This window comes from Coloeus monedula, assembly GCF_965178545.1.
Source record: "Coloeus monedula genome assembly, chromosome: 6".
NCBI classification, from domain to species: Eukaryota; Metazoa; Chordata; class Aves; order Passeriformes; family Corvidae; genus Coloeus; species Coloeus monedula.
This window is the reverse complement of record NC_138786.1, coordinates 26,431,919-26,455,268: the sequence shown is the minus strand read 5'-3', so window position 1 is coordinate 26,455,268 and position 23,350 is coordinate 26,431,919. Positions and strand designations below refer to the sequence as shown.

At 48.2% G+C, this 23,350-nt stretch overlaps 1 protein-coding gene across 2 annotated transcripts; it reads right to left on the bottom strand.

The window, feature by feature from the left end:
* Nucleotides 1-826: 826 nt before the first annotated feature.
* Nucleotides 827-12,217, bottom strand: DLL4 (delta like canonical Notch ligand 4; the record flags this gene model as incomplete). Of its 2 annotated transcripts, XM_082284314.1 has the most annotated exons (11): nt 11,833-12,217; nt 11,437-11,700; nt 10,907-10,964; nt 9,976-10,245; nt 9,215-9,275; nt 8,976-9,106; nt 7,427-7,596; nt 6,134-6,353; nt 4,976-5,684; nt 4,112-4,220; nt 827-2,674 (listed from the first exon to the last, which is right to left on the bottom strand). In XM_082284314.1, the coding sequence occupies exons 1-11, from the start codon at nt 11,884-11,886 to the stop codon at nt 2,669-2,671; spliced, it is 2,052 nt and encodes a 683-aa protein (XP_082140440.1). In that variant the 5' UTR covers nt 11,887-12,217. The 2 variants fall into 2 exon arrangements, with proteins under 2 accessions (XP_082140440.1, XP_082140439.1); XM_082284313.1 differs by lacking the exon at nt 827-2,674 and having other exon boundaries at nt 4,088-4,220.
* Nucleotides 12,218-23,350: the final 11,133 nt, after the last annotated feature.

Here is a 23,350-nt window from a genome sequence, read left to right as displayed (position 1 = left end):
TTTAATTGCCTGTAAATGTATGTGCTTCAAAGGCTACTAAACCTGCTGGGAGTGTTTATACAAGTGTGCTTTTTACACTTTTTTTTGTGGAAATGTCCTCCAAAAGGGCTGTAGAGGATAATGACTTTGTGATGCCCTGGGAGGACACAGCTGCTGATGTAGTGTAGGGAACTCAGGAGGAGAAAGCCTGAAACTCCCCCTAATCCCACAAGTGAAAGACAAATCTTACCCCTTGCAATCAAACAAACAGGGATACAATCTTACATAAGCAGATGTAGATGCTGTGCCAGAGTAACCTGTGGACAAGATTTGGATCTTATTAAAAGTATTTAAAGAAATAGGATTTAAAAAGATAGTAACTGTGTTTTGTTCTGTAAGTGAACCCCAAGACAATGCATTTATTAAGCCACTTTGAAATGGTATTAAATCTGCATCTTTCATGTCATGAGTTGCGATGGAAGAGTGAAGTATTAATAAAAATAACTTTCCTGACAGTTCAGTCCCACACCAATAGCAAGAGAATGTGTGCATGTGTGTGTATATATGTATATATGTAATTTAAATATTATCCATCACAATATAAATATGTATAATATTTCAAAATGTCACATGAATGCCACTCAGCTGAACAACTTTGTTGACATGTGCTAACAGTATAACTTTAAAAAATAAAAAGCAGCTGACATCAGTTGGTGTGCAAAATGTAAATGTAGGACTGCAGGGACCAGGCAGGCAAGCTTACTTCTGGGGGGCTTTGCTAACCTTGGCTGTCACAGAATAACATGTGTAAAAGGACAAACCACAATAAACTTTGTAGTAGCAGGAAAGTATTTTCATTGCTTGAAAAAAAAATAAAATTCAAACTTTGTCATCACATTAAAAACATTACATGAGAAGTAATAAACATATTTACACTTCTGTTTTGATTATAAATATACATTATATACAAAATAATGTTATAAAACGTAGAAAGTTCAGTGCTTCTGATTTTTTTTAAATTACTGAAATACTAGTCTTCAAAATAAACTACAAACAGACAAACTAAAACCCATATTATTGATTTCTGAAGGTCATCTTCAAAATGGTCCTACGTGGTCAGAGCAGAAGGTCAGTAGTGGACAATATGAAGGGGTCTTGTCTGCACAGTTCAAGGGAGTAGATGGGCTAGTCCAACAACAGGCTTTACAAGGGCAGGAATAACGCTGTCAGAGAGATAGCACAGTCCAGGTTTCTTCTAAGAGATCTTGTTTCTCCCTCCTCATTCTGCCCCATGCCCTGGTCTCATTCATGAATGTCACGGCACTTTCCACTGGGGTGTCCGGTATTATTGCTGTAAATATGTATAGAAGAAAGGAGCTTCTGCCCGCCTCTGGTTTCCAGGGACAGACACAGCATATTTTCCACGTAGCAGTGGGTGGGTATGAAAGAAACAGGATGAGCCTAAAACCTTCTAACTCTAATCTCCACCTGTCTTGGCAGAGGGCATCTCAGCGGGTGCTTCACTACTGGGCATTTAGAACCAGGATGAAGAACAAGAATTGGAGTTTTGCAACCAGATGCAGAAATGGAGGGGTAAGTGGGTACACTGCTGCTGCTTCTTCAGAAAGTAGAAGCTGCAATTTTGAGACTATTTGCAGTAAAAGGTGGCACCTAATTCAGAAACACGACATAAACCCCTGAATTTGTGTCAAAATAAGGCAGGGGGAAGAGAATGAGGAAGGAGAAGAAAAGAAGTAATGTCTATTCACAATCACTGGTAGTGCAAAGGGCATGAAAACAGCTGAGACAGCTCAGCACATAAAGGTTCTAGGAGCTGATTGATTTTAAACGCATTTGTAAGGCTTTACATAGACCTGGGATCATACCTTCTCCTTATCAATGGGGAAGAGGCAGTACACATTCCTTATCACAACTTCCACAAAAACCATGTCCCACATCATGGCTTGAGTCAATCAGTTCTCCAAAGCATCACCAAATGAGATGACATGTAAATTTGGTTTTCTTCTTTCCTCCGCCTCTCACCCCTTACACAGTCTCCAGTACATGCAGCAGGAGAGAGGAGATGCAAATGGATGTGTAGCAGGAAGTATCAACCACCTCTGCCCAGTACTGTTCAGGTAACTGCAAAAAGAGCAGTCAAGTTTCTGTTTGGGCTTGTTAGATTCTCTTGACACATTATAGGCACTTTTAAACCCAGAAAAAATTGAGACCTCATTTATACTGTATTCCATTATCTGCATAGCAATGTGTCCTGCTTCGCACCTTCCATGGCAATATCTGTGACAGTTACGTGCCTCCTTATCTACCAGCACCTCCCATAACCAGAGTTCTGGAAAGCCAGGGGTCTGTCCATGAGGAACTGGCCTCAGCACCTTTTAAAACACCAACATTTTTAACCTCTCTCTTCCCTCTGCCTCCCCTTTTCAATAGCAAATGAAATTTCTGGTATCAAACTTCAAACAAGGGCAGTAAGAACAAAAAGGTGTATTGCATCTTTCAGTAAATTCACAGTCTGTCCAGTTCACTCAGTTCCATCCTCCGCCTGAGAGCAGCAAGTTGCATGTAATTAAAAACAGTCCAATCCAGTTCTGAATTGTAAACAATGCAGCAGGAACGTCCATCTACTGGCATCACCAAATCTGAGGTGCAAATGGGCTGATCTTCAGTCTTATACCTGTCGGGATGTAAAATAACACCAGGAATGAGAAGGAATCACAGCATACAGAGTAGTGCAGAACTAACAAACTATAATTCAGCTATGTCAAACTAAAGCAATTTAAGCCAGACATTACTGCAGTTTAACTCTCAGTGCTCAATGTTTTCAGCTGAGTCCAGCAGCAAAGAATTACCAGCAAAAAAAAATAGTCATCTCTGTGATGAGTGGCCTCTCTACCTGGCCTGAGGGGGACAATGCTTACAAACCTGGGCATTTAACATTAGGGCTCTGTAAAAAGTACATGGTATACTTAAACAGCTTGTGTTTAGAAGCATTAAGCCTGAATGACGGGGTGAGAGATTCTAAGGGTTGTCATTCTGAAAACAGAAACATGTCTGGAGATGCATGATATAAATTTGGGAGCCTAGCTTTGGTCAGCAATATCTTCGAAGATACAGTATTTAGGTCGCTTAATGGGAATGAAGCATCTAGCTGTCATTTGTATCTTTGAATCCTTTCACTTAGTCTTAAACTTTTAATATTGTTGGTTGACTTGTGTTCCAGCTTGCTTTCAAGGGGAAATCTGATATCCACCTTGGAAAGCGAGACGGAATCCTGCAGATCTGACTTCACAGATCACTGCTGTATGGCACAGCAAGCTTCTCTTTCCTGCAGGGTGAAAGTAGTCCTAACGATGGCTACACCAAAGAAGGCAGGTATTGGTGAACGTTAAATTGCCTTTAGCTTCCACTGAGACTTTTTCCAAAGGGTCAGTAATTCTTCAGGAACTAGTTGGTTCCTCAATACCTGCTTTTTAAAGTCTTTAAAGTTCAGTGTTAGGCCTTTCCTTTTTTTTGGGCATCCAACTTTTCAATATAACATAAAAACCGAGATGTTTTCATCAGTAACACCATTAATTTCTGTTAGAGAATACTTAGCTGGAGTTTAAATGCTAAGAGGTTGAAATTACCTTATAACAGACTTTCTAAATGGCTCTTAGGCCTATTCACTAACACATTCTGCTACCTTCCATCTTCTGCTAGAAATCTATAGCATTGCCTGTTTCCACAGAACAAAGATTATCCATTGTAGTCACAGGAAAAAGCATGGCTTTACATCAGTGAGCCTAAGAACGATTATTATTTCCATTTCTTCTGACCACCTATTTAAGAGGAAATAATCCTACAGTGCGCTGAATTTTTATGAGCTGATGTTCTGTGTTTTCATCTACCACTGACTTATGTAAGCCCAAAACCTCTGGTTTAATAAAATCAGAGCAGCTAATTTTTTTATTTTCCCCACTGTATGTTCTGTGTGGGCCACAGAGGAGGAGACATAAATGCTGGGAAGCATCACAATCCCTGGAAATAAAGGAGCCTTCTCAGATACAATACAAAGGATGTTTTACCCTTTTACTTTGTGAATTTATGCCTATCCACCTGTGTACTTACTTACCTCTGTGGCTATGATGCACTCATTCCTTTCTTCTGTTATCACAAAGACAGACTGGTACATTGAATCCCTTGGAGAGCATATCGCTGATATTCTGCATTCTGGCTTTTCACTAAGGCAGGGCAGAGAAAAAAGAATATTAGCTGACTACTAACAAGCCTGACTCCCAAAACCTAACATGAATATGGAGCGGTGGAATGAGATAGCCATGAAGGTGTGGAAGGGAAGTGCATAGGATCAACTTTCACACGTTCTATGTCTGTCAGAATATTATGCTAGAGAAGTGGAAGTAAGAAACAGTGGCAGTGTTCCTATGCTCCTGTCATGTGCAACCTAACAGCGCGTTCCTCAGAGCCCTCGCTGTAACAGCCACATGCAGATCCCAGACAAGACCTTCAGTACCTGAATCAGAAGACTGATAAGCCACTGAATACTCGCCCTTTTCTCCTTTTGAAAAAGAGTAGCTGTTTTCACTCTATCATTCTTCTCAGTAAGCAGATCATCTTGCCTTCTTACAAAATGAAATACTTATTTTAATCATTGTATGCCTTAACTGTTGTTCCTTCAAGATCTACTGAGGAAGGAAAGACACTTCTTACTTTCACCACTGGCCTAGCCACTCTGGGTTCCTTCACAGTATCCATACTAACAGCATCCTGCACAAACACTCAAATTAATTGACTTAGCTAAGGATACCACCTGGTTGTGACTCACATATTCCAGTATGAAGACTCCTGGCTTTGTTCTGGTTTGTTTTGTATATTATCTGCTTGAGTTTTCTTTTTCCCTCATATGCTCACCTGCTTCTAGACTGATAATGAAGATGAGTGGCTTTAAGAAAGACTGTAATAAAGACTGCATTCTCACCTGTGTAGTCGGAGGGGAGACTTCTCTCCTAAACACTTTTCACTTTTGTAATATTTATCTTCCGGTGTCCCTCTACTTGTCAGGTCTTTTACCAGATTGTAGTCCAGTTTATGGTTCTTGGGTTTGTAGTTTGATTTCTCCAGCCCACAGTCCACTTCAAGGTCTTTATTTTTATTAGTGTTTTTCAGCTGGGAAGCTGGAATGAGATTGTCCTTCTGGAAGTCAGACAGGTTGTTCATCGTCTCCAACTCCTGCTCTGGGTGCATCCTCATCTGCCTGATGACCATTGCTATCATGCAGAATAGTATGAGCAAAGCCACCAGCCCCACCCCCATGGATATAGCAATCCAGGGGACTGGTTTAGGAGGAAGTGTAACGGGCACTGAATAAACTGGCAATTCACAGCGGTTGCCCATGAAGCCAGAAGGACAGTAGCACACAAAATTGGCACTATAAAGTCCACTGTAGCATGTGCCTCCATTCTCACATGGCCCAGAAGCACATTCATCTCTGGTTTTGATGTCACAGTTCCTGCCACTGTAGCCTGGCATGCATGTGCAGGTGTAATCGTTGATTAGATCATGACAAGTTCCCCCATTGGAACATGGGTTTCTGGCACAATCATTGATGTTTATCTCACATTTCTGACCAGAGAAACCAGCCCGACAGCGGCACACACGAAACTGCCCGAGGTAAAAGCAACTACCATCTGAGGGGAAAAAGTAAAATGAAAATTAGTTTGCAATGCACTTCACTCAGAAATCTAAACCTTTCCCCCGTCAGCATGTTATACTACCTCAAGAAGAGAGAGGTTATTTTACAAAACAACCACACATCTAAAAGTTCATTCTACTTTACCTAATTTATCACTGTGCTTTAAAATTATGCCCCTTCTAAATATGTAATAGAGTTAATTTAATTAATTCTGCCATCTTCCTAATCATATGATAAACCTTGTGCATTGTTTTGTTGCATAGAAAATGCCAGCGAAAGTCCTGCCCCAGCAAGAGACTAAAATTAGGGTAGATGTGGAATACAGCGGGGGAGAGGGACTAATGTTCTAGAGGAAGAGTAGAGGTCAGATTGGATTTCTATCACTTCTGCACTGAAAAGCACAAATGAGTCAGGGTCATGAGATTTTTTGATAAAAAGACTCACCATTTGCACACGGGTTGCTTGTGCACCTGTCTACTTTTTTTTCACAGTTTGACCCTGTGAAGCCGAAAGGGCAAACGCAGGTGTAGCTGGCCCCTTGCTCCTTTTCCAAGCATGTGCCACCGTTGAAGCACGGAGAATCTACACACGTCAGAGCACTGTGCTCACAGTGAGTGCCATAGTAGCCAGGGGGGCACAGGCAGTGATAACCGTTCTCCATATCCTGCAAAACACAACATTAGGCCACTGTTATTTAACAGCAACAAATGATAGCTCCCTGCATGCTTAGTTTTGGTCAGCAGCAAGCGCTGTTCTGTCCCTTCTCATCCACAGCCTGATGTGGCAAAAGTGACACCAGGAAAGTAAACACCTGCAGGTCAGACTGTAAGGGATAGAGCATAGGTTCAGCAGTACCCAGCGTACAGGAGTAATTGTGCAGCTATACACGCAGAACAGATGTGGTTGTAGGGAGCATGCAGGCAGTTAGACAAAAACATTGCAAACACTACTACTGTCTAATGGGATCCCTGAGGTCTTCCCAGAGCAGAGGGGGAAGCTGTGATCAGGCCATTTATCCTCAGTGTGACAGCCCTTTTTTATTTCACAAGACTTTAAGTTGCTTTGGCTTGGGTAAGTCCCACCCCTTAAATCATAACGAACTGTTTCTTCTTTCCAAGTACTGTATGTCCAAAACCTTGGGAGAAGGGAGGTAGGGTCCTGTGCCTTAATCTAAACATGTATCAGATTACATTTGGCATCTATAATCAATCAGCCTTTACCAATCCATCATTGGTAAGAACCCATCATTAACTGAGTCCGAACACAGGCTGAAACACTAAACTACAGGAATCTGAAAGTGTGGAATTCTGTTTCACAGAAAGTTTCAGCTGATTGCCCCCATATTGTTTGACACTATCTTCCCACAGCAGAAAGCAACATTTTCTTTTATTTATGATTAAAATACAGACTTAGTGCATTTCTGCATGAATGGTGGTTTGAGAAGCTTATTTTTAAGAGATCTGCTCCCTCACCAACCCTAGATCTTGCCAAGTTCTCATAACGGCTGCCACAGAAACCCAAGGATCAGTTGACTAGTTCTAATCTAGATGATACATCTCCTCCTGTAACAGACTTCCTCCCCTGACACCTCTCGGAAAGGGTTCAGTATGATAGTTGTGAGCGTCAGTAATGAACCCGTGTACTATCGAATTCCCATTATGTTGTTACAGAACCATTTCTGAAAAGGTACACCGTGGCTTGCTTCACACAAAGGCTTTACATTTAAAATGCCCCTACCGTGCAACTACCGCCGTTCCTACAGGGATTACTGTCGCACTCGCTGATCTCGTGTTCGCAGTCGACGCCGGTAAAGCCGGGTTTGCATGCACACGTGTAGCTGCCCTGGCCAGTGTTCATGCAAGTTGCTCCATTTTTGCATGGTCTGTGGTGAGTGCAGTAGTTCAGATCTGCAAAAATACCAGGAGTTAGGAGAATACGTCTTTGACAGCTGGGAAAAGATACACCTACAAAATGCTGTAGTCAACAAAAAAGACAGAATTTCCAATGAAGTATTTAATTTTTCTATCAATAGGAGTACTGGAGATTGTTATCCAGGTTATTATCAGTAATAATCAGATTACCATCTATCATCTGAGCTCTGAATTTTGAGAGAGCTGGCAAAAATTTAACTTTCTTAGTGTTTTGGTACATTCTCCCTTTTTTGTGGACATAAAATGGTTAGCTGCAATGGGATTTAGGTACCAAATTGGAAAATGTACTTCATAAGCAGGTGTTCTCCAAAAGATATGCCACAGCACTATGAACACTTCATGAACGACATGTTAGACACTAAAAGAGTGAGCTCCATCTTTAAAAGGTGTGCTCTGAGGCACATTCTGGAGAGGCAGGGAGGAAAAATAAAAGATGTTTTGGCTTTGAGATTTAAACAAACACCAGAAATCTTTTATTGTTTATTTGCTCTCTTGTTATGGATGTTAGTAGATTAAACTGTCAAATGTTCTGCCAAGATCGACGGTTTTATTAATTTTTTTCCTTTAAATTTGAGACAGAGGTAAAGCGTAAGTTCATAGGACATAAGTAGAAAAACTTTATTATCTCTATAAACACTATAGAGTAATGTGTATGCAACTGGTTAATAGATAACTATAAGCAGAAAAAAAATCTGCAACTTTACTTTTCCTGCTTAATTCAGCCTTCACCATCTTAATCCTATAACTGTCCTGGAAACACTTAGCCTGCTTTGAGCACTTAATGATCTCAGCGCCAGCAGTGCATATATGGCCTTGAGGACATGACTGCTCAGCTGGCTACGGTTCAGTGATTCAGTGGGTTGAATAGGTGGAAGTGGTCTGGTGTACCTTAAAATGGAACCTGTACTTTTCATTCTTGCTTACATGATTTTTCTCTCATGCTCCAGACTTATCACATGAGTTAACTTCCTTGTATGCAAAATAAGGAAGGCCCGAATGATGGTGTTTACTGCTGATGGAAATTGTTCAGTAAATTGTTATACTTGTTCAAGGAATAAGTTAAACTTAGCTTGAGCAGGCAGAAAACTTTTCTGTTCAACACTCATCCAGATTGTTAGGTCTTTCTCCAAGAGAAACTTCTTTTGCAAGAGAAAAACTGCAGCTACCAAAAAAGTTTCCTCGTTTTCAAACAAAATTACTACAAGAATTGGTAAGTTAGGCAGCAGTGCAACAAACTGATGCCTGTGAACATGTACCTTGGGAAAATTTAATTCCAGATCCAGTGAGTCAGATTCCTTAGTGCAGTACTAAGGAGTACCCAACCTAGAGCTGTAAGTGCAAGCTTCAGAACTAACCTTGATCACAGAAGAGGCCACCCCATCCTTCATCACAAATGCACTGCCATTGTGTTTTACAAGTCCCGTGACGGCAGCCTATATGGGGAATGCATTCATCACAGTAGCGGCCTTGCCAACCAGGACGGCAGCTAAAAGAAAAGTCCAATTAAAACATTAATGACATGGAGAAGAGTTTAAGTTTCTATTACAAGATGACATTTTAATTGATGTGCAGACTGCAATTGCCATCTACTCACATGCATTCTCCAGGCTTGTTGCAATATCCATTCTGTTCAGTACATCCAGCCAGACAGATGGCTGTGAAGAGAACATAAAAAAGCATAAATGTTTAGGTAAATACACATGGCAGTACAGAAGACACTTTTAAAGGATAATAAGCTTTAAAAAACACTTCCAAAAAGAGTTTTCCACTTTCAAAACTTTGTTTTAAAACTTCTTTGTACGGGGAGCTCTGGAGCAGGAGGAAGTGAACAGGGAGAGCCAACACTTGACAAGTTGTCCTTTAGTTTTTGTGTTTATGCAACAAACATGAACTCTTGCAACTCTTGCTAGAAAAGCAGAAAGTGGCTTTGGCTTGTGCTAATGAAAGACTGAAAAATCCCAGTGGTACCCTGAACTCAGAGTAAAGGCTCCCACCACTACACTGCAACACCTGCCTCATGTCCTCTGGTTGCAGGAATGGTTGGGGGCAGACTTTGTGTGAGCAACTGCTACCCTTTTACCTTGCAATAGCTACTGCTATTTAGGGCTATCAGCCAAGGTCCCTTTCCTGCCAGCTCCCTCTTTGCTGCTAAGGCTCGCAGAGGTGCAGCACAGCGTTGGGTGGTTGCAGCCAAAGGGGACAAAGTCCTCAGCGCGCAACTTTGCCTCTCCAGGTAGGGAGTGGAGACGTCGGCATAAAAACACGGCCCGGGCCACGGGAGGCCTCCGTGAGCTTTAGAGTCGCGGCCGACGCCCGCGGCGCTGCCCCCCCGCCCCGCTCCCCGCGGACACTCACGGTCGGTACAGTACTCGCCGGCCCAGCCGGGCAGGCAGGCCAGGCTCCCGTCCGCCGCACACACGTAGTGCCCGAAGCGGTCGTCGCGGCGCTTGCAGAGGCGGGAGCAGCTCTCGCCGTAGTAGTTCTCGCTGCAGACCACGCGGTAGGAGTAGCGCAGCTGGGTCAGCGGGCCCTGATGCACATCCTGCGACCAGTCCTCGCCCACCGACAGCGACCGCTGGATCGACACCTGGCTGATGAGCCACTCCTCCGGGGGCGGCCGGGAGCCTGCGGGAGAGCGGGCGTGGGTCAGCGGCTCCGAGCCCGCCGCGTCCCACGCCGCCGGGCTAGCGGAGCGGGATACCCCGCTCGCACATATATGTCCGCATACATACATGCGTACATGCATACATACACATACACATATATACATACACACAGGCACGCGTGTGGATATCGATGTGTGCAAGGGTACAAAAAGGTGGCCACCAGAGTGTGCGAACCCCGGCCAAGGGGACTCAGCCGAGGGGCCTGTGAAAGGAGGGCTGCTGTGAAATATCCTTTTCCTCTCCTCTCAGAAAAACATCCCAAAGCCATTATTCCTTTCCAAAGGGCGGAATTCGAGCAAGGTGTAAAATACAGGAAAAGGCGGACGGGGCTTGCTGGCAGGCTCCCGGCTTTCTCACCGCAGCCCGCCTCGCTTTCCCACGCCAAAAATAAACCGGAGGAAACGCAATTGTGTTGGAGATTAGGCCGGGGCAGAATCAAAGCGGCCCCTGATGGATATCGTTGGGGGATCGGCTCCTGATGGTGGGATAAAGCCGGCCCTGGAGTTATAGTATAAACAGCTGAGCCGGGGGGGCCGCTCGGGACGGGGGGGACACGGGACGGGCCTGAGGGCGCTCCCGCCGCGCGGGCGCCCCCTGCCGGCGGCGCGCGCAGTACTCACCTTCCGGCAGGTAGTTGGCAGGCGCGTGCCAGGCCTGGATGATCAGGGAGAAGGTTCCCTGCGGGAGAGAGACCAGCGTCAGCCCCGCACCCCACCGCGCACAGCCGCACCGAACCGCACCCACCGCGCCACCGCACACCAGCCCTGCCCTGCCCTGCCCTGCCCTGCCCTGCTCCGCCGGGCCCCGCGTTTGCGCTCTCTCCCCGCGGCTACACGCTTTCCTCCTTCCCTCCCTCCTACAGACCATGGATACACATCCCCACTTCCAAGGCCCCCAGCCCCTTGCTCTATTTCTCTTAATAACATTGATTATCCCAAGTGCTTCTGGTCTGGATGAGTTTTTTCATCGAGCTTTCCCACCAACCCCCCCCCCCCCCCCGCCTTTTTTTTTTTTTTTAAGGAAGTTCTGGAAATAAGTATAAAGGCAAAAGTAGTTTGATTACATTACAGGTTATCAGCCTGCCGCCGTTAGCCCGCTCTTGCCACCCTCCTGCCCCACCATCGCAATCGGGTTTAAAGCGGAATCTCACCGGCCACGTGAAGTTAAAGGGCAGCTTAATGGGGCTGTCAAATCTCTCTGTATCCTTGATGCTGAAGGAGTTTATTCCCAGAACCGGGGTGATGATGCTGCCGAAAGTGCAGGAGCCTGGGGAAACCACTGCCTGAAAATGCTTCAAACAAACACGAAAGAAGGTCCTGCAGTGGGGGGAGCAGGGCTTCCCGCTGGCCAGAGACCCGTGGCTATTCACGAATTCGTGTAGCTCCAGCTGGAAGACGCCGGAGCCGGACACCCTCTGCACAAAGGGGAGACACACAAAATAGCCAAATCAGACCTTACCCGGCTTTGCCATGCAAACTTGCTTCCATCACCCACTTTACATTTTGCGAACCCTTTTTTTTTTTTTTTTTTGGGCATGTGCGATTACCTGCTGCAAAATCGTTAACAGAAACGTCAAGCCAAAGATGCGCAAGGCTGTCATCCTTGTGTTATTCGAGCTTCCAGTTCTTAGTGGGTTTAGTTTTCCTTCTGTATTCCTCAAATAGACCAAGCAAGCGCTTCTCGGTCGAGGGAGAAAAGAGAGGCGTCACGGCGATTCTCCTGGAGCAACCTGCTCTTCCAAGTATTCCCCGAGCACCAGCAGAAATCGAAAGGTAAAATCCAGGTGTCGATCCGTCCCCTTCTGGGAATTAATCCTGCAGCGAGCCGCCGACCTCTGATCGCTGTCGTCGCCTTTATAAACTCCAAAGCCGGGTGGGTTTGGTGAGAGACGCGGAGGGGAGTGCTTAGTGTGGAACCGCTCCTCCTTTAACCGGTGCTAACAGCGCTCAGTAAATGGAAAACTTGCTTCGCTTCGAGCTGTTTATATAGTTGCCTCGCATCCTCACAAGCTCATTATGTAAACTGTCAGTCAGACTCACGGTCAGATCCCTCCCCTTTCCATCTTTCCTTTCTGGAAAAAAGAACCAAATGTTGCGGAGAGCCCTCATATCCCGAATTAATACCCTGCTGCCGCCGCCGCCGCTGCCGCGCTGCCCGCCGAGGAGCCGAGCTGATTACGAACGAGCCGAGCATCTGTTGAGATATTTACGGCGCTCACACTGGGAGAGAGAGTTCCCTCGAAAATCAGACGGCTCTCCACAGGACAGCTTTCTACGGCGGCCGAACAATAGAGGATGAAATGTTTTAAAAATACGCTTGCTAGTTAGTTAGTTAGTTTGTTCCCCATTCCCCTCTACTACCCAACTCCACGCGTGTCCCCCGTGCCCGGCCGTGTCCCGGGGCGGCGGGACGGCGCGGCGCGGTGCCCTGCAGCCGCGGCCAGCCGGCGGGCAAGAGCTGCCCTGCCCGGCGGAGGCTGGCCCCGGGTAGAAACCAAAAGTAAAACGGTGTTTGCCCGGCAGGCGCGCACCCGGGGCGCCTCCCGGGGCGCAGCGCCCGGCTCTGGGGCGTCCGAGCCTCCGGCCCGGCCCCATTCCTGACCCCGGCTAACGGAGCCCACCGAAGAAGGGGTGGGTGATGGCAGGGAGGTGGGCACGGCGGGGATCGACGGGCGCTCGAGCGCTCCAGCGAGGTGGCCGGGGTCGACAGCAGGGACGGAACTGGGTTTTCCCTGGGCTGCCCCGGCTCCCAGAAATAATGGGCAAGGGGAAAACTCGGGTGCCTGCAGGCAAGCGGGGCGGGAGCGGGGCCGCGGGCAGTGTCTGGCCGCCTGGCCGCGGCCGGGTTGCGGTCTGGCGTGTGCCATAAAGCCCTTGGCCTGATTGCAGCGTGCGCTTATTGTTGGGTCGCGTGTCCCTCATTAAAGCCAAGCACAGAGAAGGCCTTTCATGTGGCTTTTTATTTCAGCTTGTTAAATGGATGGGAGGCCGGAGGGGGGAGGGAAGGAGGGAGGGAGGGAGAGATAAACCCTCAGCTGTATGGTAATGAGGTCTTGCCACCTTTCTGCCAGCGCCCGGCGCGCCAGGCTGCGGGCCTCCGCGGCGTGGGTCACCTGGGGAGTAACGCGGGGCGCAGCGCGCTGCCGGTCCCCTTCCGCCCCTCTGCTCTCCCAAAGGGTGTGTTCTCACGGCGTTACTTCCCCACTCCGAGTTCTTCTGGGGGGGATAAGGAAAGACGGGGATCTGGATCGTTTGGAGGCGAGGCAGCATGGTGAGGGCACACTCCAGCCAAACTTCCCAGGCCGTCGCTCTCCCTCGTACATTTAAAGCGACTGCTCTCCCTGGAGACCAGCTTTGGCCCAGGATGTGGTCAGGGTCCAAACGCCCGGGGTGTCACCGGGAGAGCCGGGGGGTGGGACACGACATGGCTTCGCAGAGAAAGCGTGAGGGAAAGCCAAGGGCATCGCCGCCTTGGACTGGTTTGGGGAGAGGAGCAGGCTAGAAATCGGTGTCGCCACCAAAAGAGGATTAAAACTTCTCCCGGTCCCCACTGCGCCTGTGAAAGTCGAAGCCGGGAGGCACAAACTCTGGCAGTGTCGGGGGACTGCACCCGAGGCCGGGCACCCTTGGCTTTGCTCCGTCCCGAGTAGTCCGGCTGTCGCCTGGGGTACGTGTTTGTGCGGACGGGAGCCGTGTCCGTGGTGGAGATAAACCGCTAGGCAGAGAGGCACAGGCGAGGAGCTCTTTTGTCTCGGCCTCGTAAACAAGTGGGAAGGAGGAATGTGTCGCCGCTGATGAACTCGGAATTTTGCAGCGATCCACCCGGCCAGATCCCGGCTTTACCAGCAGCAGCGTCAACTGTCAAAATCAAATCTGATGCTAATAGCTTCGGTACTAAATAAAATGAGAGGCCAGATAACATCAGTGCTTGATAAATGGTAATGAGTGTCTAACCTAGGGGAACAGAAGGGCTGTGGGGCTCTTTAATTCAGTATTGAAAGGCTAGCTGGGTACTGCAGGCTCTAGCAGATGTTAGTATGTGTGTGTTTTGATTTTTGACTTGTATTGGACGTTTATTAGGCTAACCAGAGCCACCCCACGCATGGCCACTTGGTCCAGGCACCATCTGGCACAAGCAGGGCAGCGTGCAAGAATAGGGCCTTGCTTTGGTGCTGGGGATCCACAGGCAGCATCTACCATATGGACCCGGAGCTAATGTAGGTTAAAGCAAGACAAGCTCATCTCTGCTTTTCACAGCTCTGCCAAACCTCTCTGCTATCCTGGCGGAGTACACCTTGGCGGCTGGAGAAGAGCTGCCTTTCCCTAAATCTGATAAAAGGGGTGCAAGCCCCCCAAGCACTCCTCCGCCCGCTCAACCGCCCTTGGGTGGCCATTGTTTTTCGAGTCAAGCTTTGCATCTAGCTTTGCTTGTTCCCGGCAGGAGCAGAAGTCGCTCCAGCTCCCCACGTGTCATCCCCCCCAAAACCAAATATTTTCAGAAGTTCGGGTGAGTGGTGCAAAACAGACTCTAAATCCTTCTCGAAACTCCAGACAATTATTTTGATTGCAGCTATAAAAAGAGTTCGTAATGAAGTAATAACAGGGGAATATAATAAACCACCTGCTGCATGTTGACACACGCGCACAGGGAGCTCAGATAAAAAAAAAAAAAAAAAAAGTAGCATCAAACAGCTGAGCCTGAAAGTCGGCCGAGAGCAGATTAGAAACACAACTCCTGCAAACTCTTTCCTGTGCCCAACACATCATCCTGGGTCACTTGGAGAGCAACAGCCTAGCCACCTCCCCTAAGATCCTCGTTTCACTTCGAGGGGTGCCTTGTTCTCGGGACGGGGGGAAGCCCGCAGAGCCCCCGGCTTTGCCAAGAGGAGGCGGTGGGGTTCCCGCAGCCCCTGTCGGGATGCTGGGCACTGACCGTACCAGACATACCCGGTGGTCGCCGCCTCCCCGTCCTTTCCACCCTGCTCCCTATCTCTCCAGCTCACTTACTCGAGGTCAGGGCGCTTTCTTCCCCTCTTTCGCGCCCCATTTGCTGCCGGTTTATCTCCAGGCTGGCCCAGCTCAGCATACGCATGGCCGGGCCAAACGCATCTCGCTAACGAGACAACGTTAATTAATTCCGGGCGGGTGAAAGTTGCCAGCCTGCCCAAGCCATCCCTCCCCCCGAGCCCTCGTGCCAGGCTGCCCTCCTCCGTTCCCGGGGGGACGTCCAGCTCTCCCCCGGCCCCGGGAGGTGTCCGGCCCCCTCCCACCCCCCCGACCCTGGCCGCCAGCGTCCTGCTGCTCTCAGGCTGCCAGAGCCCGGGAAAAGGGGCTGCGAAGGGCTCGCTATCGCCCGCACAGACGCAGCCAGCAGCACCTGCATCGCGACCATCGGTCCCGCTTTTCTCTTTTTCTGAAGGCTCCGTGCTTTCTAATCTGCCCGCCCGACTCACGGGGGAAAACTCCCGCGGGGGAATGGATCTGGGCATAAGCGGCTCCCGGTAATGTTGCCACCACTCGCTTCCTGCGTAGCTTCTGCTGGGCTGCTTCTAAGGCCCTGAAAATACAGAGCACCCATACTTACGGCCGGGGCAGGACCTGCCTGATGCTGCGGCCGCCCCGTGGTGCCATTCGGGGTTTTTGGAAGGGGACACGCCCGAGATGGAGACTGTCCCTGCCTTCCCTGTGACCCGGGCGTCCCAGGCTGTCCCCTAAAGCAGCATCAAGCCACAGCCAGGCTGGCCTGGCTTCCCGGCCGGGTCAAGCTTAGCTGGGGGCGTCCTGCGTCTTCCCCTTTCCCCTAACCTGGGGGGGAGCCCCTGACCCTTCCCTGTGCCCGGGAGCGGTGCGGATGCCCGAGGGGCACGGCTGCTCACGCCCCTCCCCTGCCCTCAGCGCCAGCCGGTGCCCACCCAACTCCCCTTCTCCACACTCATTTGGGAGCGGATCGCAGTGCGCAGAGGGGGAAGCAGCGCACTTGCGCCTTGGAGCCCTTCACCTTTCCCCAGGAGCCGAACCCCTCACCCCCAGGGTCGTGTGCTGCGTGGCGCCCAGAAACCCCTCGCAATTCCAGAGCCCCGCGGGCTGCCCCGCACTTGGTCAAAATTATCGTAACTATTTTGTCAGTGCAGCATCCCTGGCGCCTGTACGAGTGCGGTGCGGGGTTTTACTATGCACCTTGCGCGCCTTTCTCGGGAGTGTTCCTGCTTCCTGGCTCTGCGGTTTGTTTTGGGGCTGGCCTCTCTGGTCGCCTTTTTGATCACTGAGTGAGTTTGATCTCTTAGTCAGAGACTCGCCCATTTATTCAGTGTTCGCCAGCCCTTCCATGTGCACAGCCCCACTTTTTGAGAAGGATTCCCCGATGGCTTTAAAACCCCTTGGCTAGAAAGTTGCGCATCGATTCAGCGCTGACACACACCGAGATCCTCTAAGAAAAAAAAGGGGGGGGGGGGGGGAAGAAAAGAGAGAGAGAAAAGAAGAGAAAAAAAAATCCCTCTTGCTTGTTTTGTTTCTGCCTAAATGCCCGTAGCGTGGAGCATCCCTCCAGGGAGCGCCGCTCGGAGGGGTGTTAATGTGGTCGATTTGGGGTACAAATGTTTGGAAATGTTTCCCGATTCGCACAGAAGGAGGGGGGATTTGCAAACTGTTGCTGCCACATGGCCCCTCCAGCCTGCCCATTCTCATTGTAATGAGGCCGGCGCGTGCCTCATCTGCCGCGGGGCGCTGCCACGGGCGGCCCGGACACGCCGCGCCGCAACTGGGGCGGGCGGCACCGCCACGCAGCGCCCGCGCCGCGCCGGGCCGGCCCTGGCGCCGGGGGAGCCCGCGGCAGCCGCCGCCGGCGAGCCCGGGCCCGGCCGGGCTGCGCTCCCCGCCGCCCGCTCACCCCGAGCCGCCCCGCGCCCAGCCCGTGCAAAAAAGCACATTTCTGTTAAAGGCTGTAACGATCACTATTGAGTCTCTCGCTACAAATCGATGGCTTCTTTTCCATACAAATGCCTGCTTATGCCTTTATGTTCTCCATCTGTTTGTAGCTAACACCTGCCATTCAATAAATCGATTTGGCCATTTAATGTAACAGCTTCCCGGGACATTTTTTCATGCCAGATGCCACAGCAGCTCCAAACCTCTACCCCAACCCAGCGCCCCATCAGCACAGTCGCCTAGCACGGGGCTGCCCCTTTGCAGAAACTTGATGCTGGGGTGTGGGCCAGACCTGAAAAGTAAAGAAAATATGAAAAAGTGGCTTTATTAAAAAAAAAAAAAAATCAACACTAACCCCACCGATTTCACCTTTTCCTTTAATGCTCTGGTTTCTGTATGCCTGGGGAAGTGGCATCTGGTCCTAGCTACCAGCAGCAGGTGTACAGGTGGTGCTGGGATTCCTGTGGGTCACAGGCATCAGGGCAGTTTGTGACATTTTTGATTCCCTTTTATTTTACTCACCAATAGATGCTTTACAAGTTTTAGGGGAATTAATGTTTTAAGGACACAAAGACACTGCCTGCAGTTTATCACCCCATGACATGGGGCAAAGTTCCTTACAGGGACTTGTGGGATGAGAGGCCCCAATATTTAACTTGTTTCAGAGGGTTAACCCCTCTTTGAGAGGCCACTTTGATGGGCATCGAGGTTGAGCCCTCCAGCCTGAAGTCCCCGGCAGGAAGAGCAAGGGGAGGTGAGTGGTGCTCGCCCATGTGCTGCTCTGCCCCATACCTTGGCAAACCTTCGTTTTCCTTTTGGCTGCCCCAAAATACTTTCCCTGCTAAGCTGAGAGAGAGAAAGGTGATGTCTCTCCAGGTGTCATCCTGTTCATCTCAGGGAAGGGAAAATAGCATCTGGGGATATGAGAAAGTGATATAATAAAGCATGGGGAAGTTATGGGGCTGTCTTCTCATGGAGAAGCTCTGGGCTGGCTGAGTTGCTCTAGAAGAAGTGATTTCTGTATTGCTGGGGTTTTGTTTGACTACATTCGTTGTATAATTTATTGTGCCTAGAGCCTTTGAAAGGTGCCTTTGCTTTAAATTTGAATAAATACATAAAATGAAACATAATACAAAAAATAGTTAGGGATATGCACATATTTCAGCTATGTGGGTCTGTTTCTTTCTTAATTAATTCAGTGCAGGCCACAGATACCATTCGTAAATGTACCTGTAAAAGCCTAATTTGCTTTCAAAGACAGAAAGTCATGAAGTTGTTTGGCACTTTTATCTGAGATAGCTGGATAAAATCGGGATTTCCCATAAAAAGCACCCCCGGAAGCTATGGCAGGAACTAGCGTAGTTACCTGGGAGGTGACCAAATCTTTCTCTTTATTTTGAGTCTGGAAGTTGTGGGTGAGATTGGCAGGGGAGAGTTGGAGGGGAGATTTCTCACTTGGAGCAGAAGTTCCCATGTCTGGTTTCATATACAAGTCATGTATGGATCAACATTCATGGATGGGACAGTGGCCTGAAGCAGCCTAACAAAACAAGTACAGGCTGCCTTCTTAAAGGGGAAGAATTCCCTTTGCAGGCTCCATAGTAAATGTCCCATGGGCCAGGCTTTGGGAACTCCTGCCTCAGAAGGTCTGTGTCTTCAAACAGATGGCCGGGCAGCCCTTGGCTACTTAGAATATGTTTGGGGCTATATTATATAGCACTGAGTAAAGAGACCTGTCACAGAAAAACAGTAAAAGGCAGTTTTAACCCTTCCCCTGGGGAGTGGCATGGATCCACGCTCTGCCTGTGTTACCAGTCCTTCCTCTGCTGTCCCTCATCCCGAGCCCATGGGATGTTTGGTAGGGGCCCAGCATTGTGGCGCTTGCTTCAGACAGTCAGAGGAGGAAGCCTCAGACCTCTGGCATGTGAAAGTTGGCAGAGCAAATCCCGGAGTATGGCTTCAGTGCAGCCACTGTGCAGCTTGTTCCAGAGGACAGAGAGGAGAGCAGAGCAGTGTTGGGAATAACTTCTGGAGTGGCCAGAGGTGCATGGCACCCCATGCCACACGAATGGGAGGCTGATGACATGCCATCATCCCCAGGGGTGCTTGGGGCTGATCCCTCATAGTGGGAGGTGTCCTGCAATCAAGGTATTGTGGCTGCACCAGGTGTTTGCTGAGCTCTTCTGCTTTACTCACTCTTCTGGTATCTGGTGTTGGGCAGAAGCTGTTAAATACCCAGGGCTGAATTTCTGTATAGGCCAGTACTGGCAGAAAAAGGTCTGTGGGATTCAGTGGAGTTGCACCTGCTTGTGCTCCAGGATCAAGCTGCAGCAAGGCAGCAGCAGCAAACATCTCAGAGCTGCACACTGGTAAAAGTTAAAGGTATTTAAAATACAGCTGGCCACATAAGTAAGAAAATCCACTTTGAAATCCCTTCACCAGAGGTAAAACTTGCTAATGACTCAAGAGAAAGACCATCCTGATTTTTTATCCCTAGCATTTATATTTATTTCTAGCAAAAAAAAGGTTTTAACCAAGACCAGCTGCTTCCACAGCCAATCAAAACCAGTCCTAGATTGTCCAGATGGAGTCACTCAAGACAGAAACTTGAGCAAGAGCTTCCACCAGCTCCAGGATTTCTGGGATTGTCCTATTTTAAGATCTTGCATCCTGCAAACACTGCTTATGGGAAATGATTGGGGTCAGAAATCCTAGTGGGGGCCCATGAGGCAGCCTCATGTAGAGATGCGGCGATGTGGCATGCTGACATTTTGGCATAACGTGGTGATGATTTTATGTTAGCATCAGCCCTCCAAGAGGAAAGTAAGTATGTGACATATTGTTCAGGGAAACAAAACAAACCAGACAATGAGGTCCTGTGCCCAGTCACTGATGTAGCCTCTGCAGGCCCATGCAAAACCTCTACTCCTTTGTGATCTGGGGATGCTGGAAAATAAGCGCATCAGGGTATCCAATACCCATCCCTGGACCATCCAGCCCTCCTCGCTTTTTGTCTTTGTGTGCGGCCATGCAGGGAGCAAACACAGAGCACCCGCTGAGTTTCTATTGTTTCTCCTGTCTAATGGCCCTACTTAGCCATGGAGGAGCGGGATGGATTTGCGCCTTGTGCACATTGTTCTTGGGGTTCAAAAGAATACTTAAACTAGAGCAGTAGTTAGTATGACAATGGAATAGAAATGAACATTCACTCCAGTGGCTGTGGATGGCACAGGGGCTTAGATAATGGGACAAGGGAGAAGAAAATTAATGAATCTGTCTGTTTGTCTGTTGACCTATCAGCATAAATATCTTGTCACTCATATGTGATAGCAAATCTAGTTGGCTGGTAAGAGCCCAGCTTGCCCGAGCTCCCAGCTCTATTCTTTAAATCAAAAGTTTCATCAGGTAATTTAGCAGACTGAAAAAAGCTGGTACTTGACCACATAGTGATCCTCAAATGGAAGAGCAATAAACACTTCATCTGTGAGTGTTAAATGATGTAAACCAGAGCTATACTGATGGCATGGGTACTGACTCTTTCCTCCAGCTCTGTGCCCAAGGATGGTCCCAGAGGTGCTCTTTTGCAGCCTACACAGGAGCCTCTGTTGAGTTGAGCAACTGCGAGGACTTCCCATGAGGCTCCTAAGTGCTCTTATATAGGACTATGCTGCCACCCTTAGCCAGCAGCAAGGGATCAAGAAGTCTTCTGTCACTGGGTACCCTTTGTCAGAGCCTGCTTAGGAGTGGCAACCACTGAAGTCTCTCCAGGTGACCAGATCACCTGCAGGAGGGCAGACAGTAACATCCATCACATCCTGAAGGGAATGAAGCTGTCCTGAAGGAGCAATTGAACAGTTGGGTAAGGTTGACATACTGTCCTCTTTAAAACCTGGGGTGAGGCAAGGCCCCATTCTGTGTGGTTCTTCTCGTACACACACACACACACACACACACACACAAATGCTGCTTGGAAACCCTGCTTCTCAGAGCCTCTATAACAACCTTTTAATAGGTACATAGGCTACATTAATTATCTGCATTTCCTCTTGTGTCAACTCTGAGAGATGGGACCATATCGCTCATTCTGGGAGGGTACTCTGAGTTAGACAAGCAGAATCACCATCTGCAGAAACCCTTCCCTCTCCATTGACTCCAGAGGCCCCCACATGACTTGATCAGATGAGACCCCTTACTTTAAGAAAGCTAAAGCGAGGTGAGGTTCATCCCTTCCTTAGTGCCTGAGTAGAGCAGGGATGATGTGGTTTACCCTGATGCACAACAGCTCAGGTGGAATCTGAGCATCAGCCACTGGCCAGTGCTTGGAATGTTTGGCTGAGATTAGGATCAGGAGTGTCTTAGTTCTGTCAAGAGCACAAGCCTTATGACAAAGCTTTCAGAACTAGGTATAAGGTGTAAAGAAATACAGTCTCATAGATTGCTTGCATTTTGGCACTATTTCCATTGGAACCTGCCTTATGCCACAGCAGGATGCCTGAGTAAAAGGCATCACTACAACCTGGAAAGGGTGCAAGCTGGGATATCTGGATTAAGCCAGGGATCTCTACCACAATCATGATGCTGAATGGATTAATTGGTAAAATCAGGTTGTGCACTGTGGATTAGATTTTGAGCACCCTTCCAACTTTGGGGGCAGGGGAGTCTTATGCAGGATTCTGTTTTAGGCCCATTCCTAACAAAATCTGGAGCACTGCAGTAGAGGTAGAGCAAAGAATGTTTCAAAGAACATATATCACAACTAATAAACTTTTTGTAAGTTACAGAGCATTTCCATTTAATATTTTATGCATTGACATGCTCCAAAACAGATAGTGTGATGAATCAATAGCTTTTAAAATATGTCTGGGTTTTATTACTTCATTAGGGGATCTCATAGTTAACCCTTGAATAATCAGCTTAAAAGCAGAAGGCAGATTTACTGGCATACGGTTTTACATGGATGCTTTGCTGGTCAGGTGCCAAGATATATAACAGTTTAGTTGTCCAGTGTGTTTATTATCTAGTATCTAGCTGAGTCTTGAATCATACATGGTGGCAGCTCAAGTTGTTGGATAGTATCACCAAACTGGTATTCTTTAACCCTTGTACTGGGAAACATTCTGTTCATGGTGAATTGACCAGTAAAGACACTTTACATGCTTATTTTGGTGCCTGCTTGTTTCCTCATTTAAGATTTTGGCCACATTTTCATGTTGTGTTTCATTTCATTCTTGCTTCAGATCCCCTGTGGTTGAGTGCTGCTTTTTGCCTCATTTTAGAAACAATTCACAGCTGATTAATTTCTGCTAACTCTTCCAGCTGATGAAAATAGTAAGCATTCATTTGTAAGGACTAATTGTGGCCTCGAAGTATTCCTAGATGCAGCTTTTTAATTTGAGTTTTTGCAAGGCCTTTATGAGCCTTTTCCCTCATCATTTCCCATTTCTTCTTCCATCAGAAAGGGTAGCAGGAGTTGCAACAGGAGGGTAGTCCATGTCCTAGTGCCTTGAATTTTAACCACTATGATATCTGTTTTTTCTCAGACCAAGTCTGTATGACAGGGGACAACTTGCCTTACGTTAGCTCTTCAGCAGTGACTGCCACCAGTGGAGGTCTAGCAGGGAAGCAATGCCAGAAGATGCTGAAGATAAAAGTCTGTCAGGAATACAACCGGTAGTCCAAATTCGGCTTGCTCCCTCCTACCTGCTCTTCTTTCCTGGGGGGAGCCCAGTTCACTGGTACACTAAGAGTGGGTGGCACAGGAGCCACATAATCCCACAAAATACCCTCTGTGATGAACTTGTTTCAAAGTATCTCTTCTTGCTACAGATGGTGAGAAAAGGGTTAAAAATAGGAAATATATTCACCTGAGAACCATGAGAACCACTACTGTGGGTCTCATGAAGCTCTTACCGAAGGTGGCATCACTATTCTTACCTGAGGCAAGGCAGTCCTGCCAGGAAGCTCTTCCTAAACCCAGAGGCAGGTGTTCCATGTGATGTGCACTGACCTGAGCTCTGTTGCTAGCCAGCACTACAGCAGGATAGGAGTGGAGAATTGGAGAGAGAAAAGCTGCATGACAGGAAAGACACTTATCCTTGGTCTGTTGCTGGTACAGTTTTGCTTGGAGTTTGCGGCTGAGGC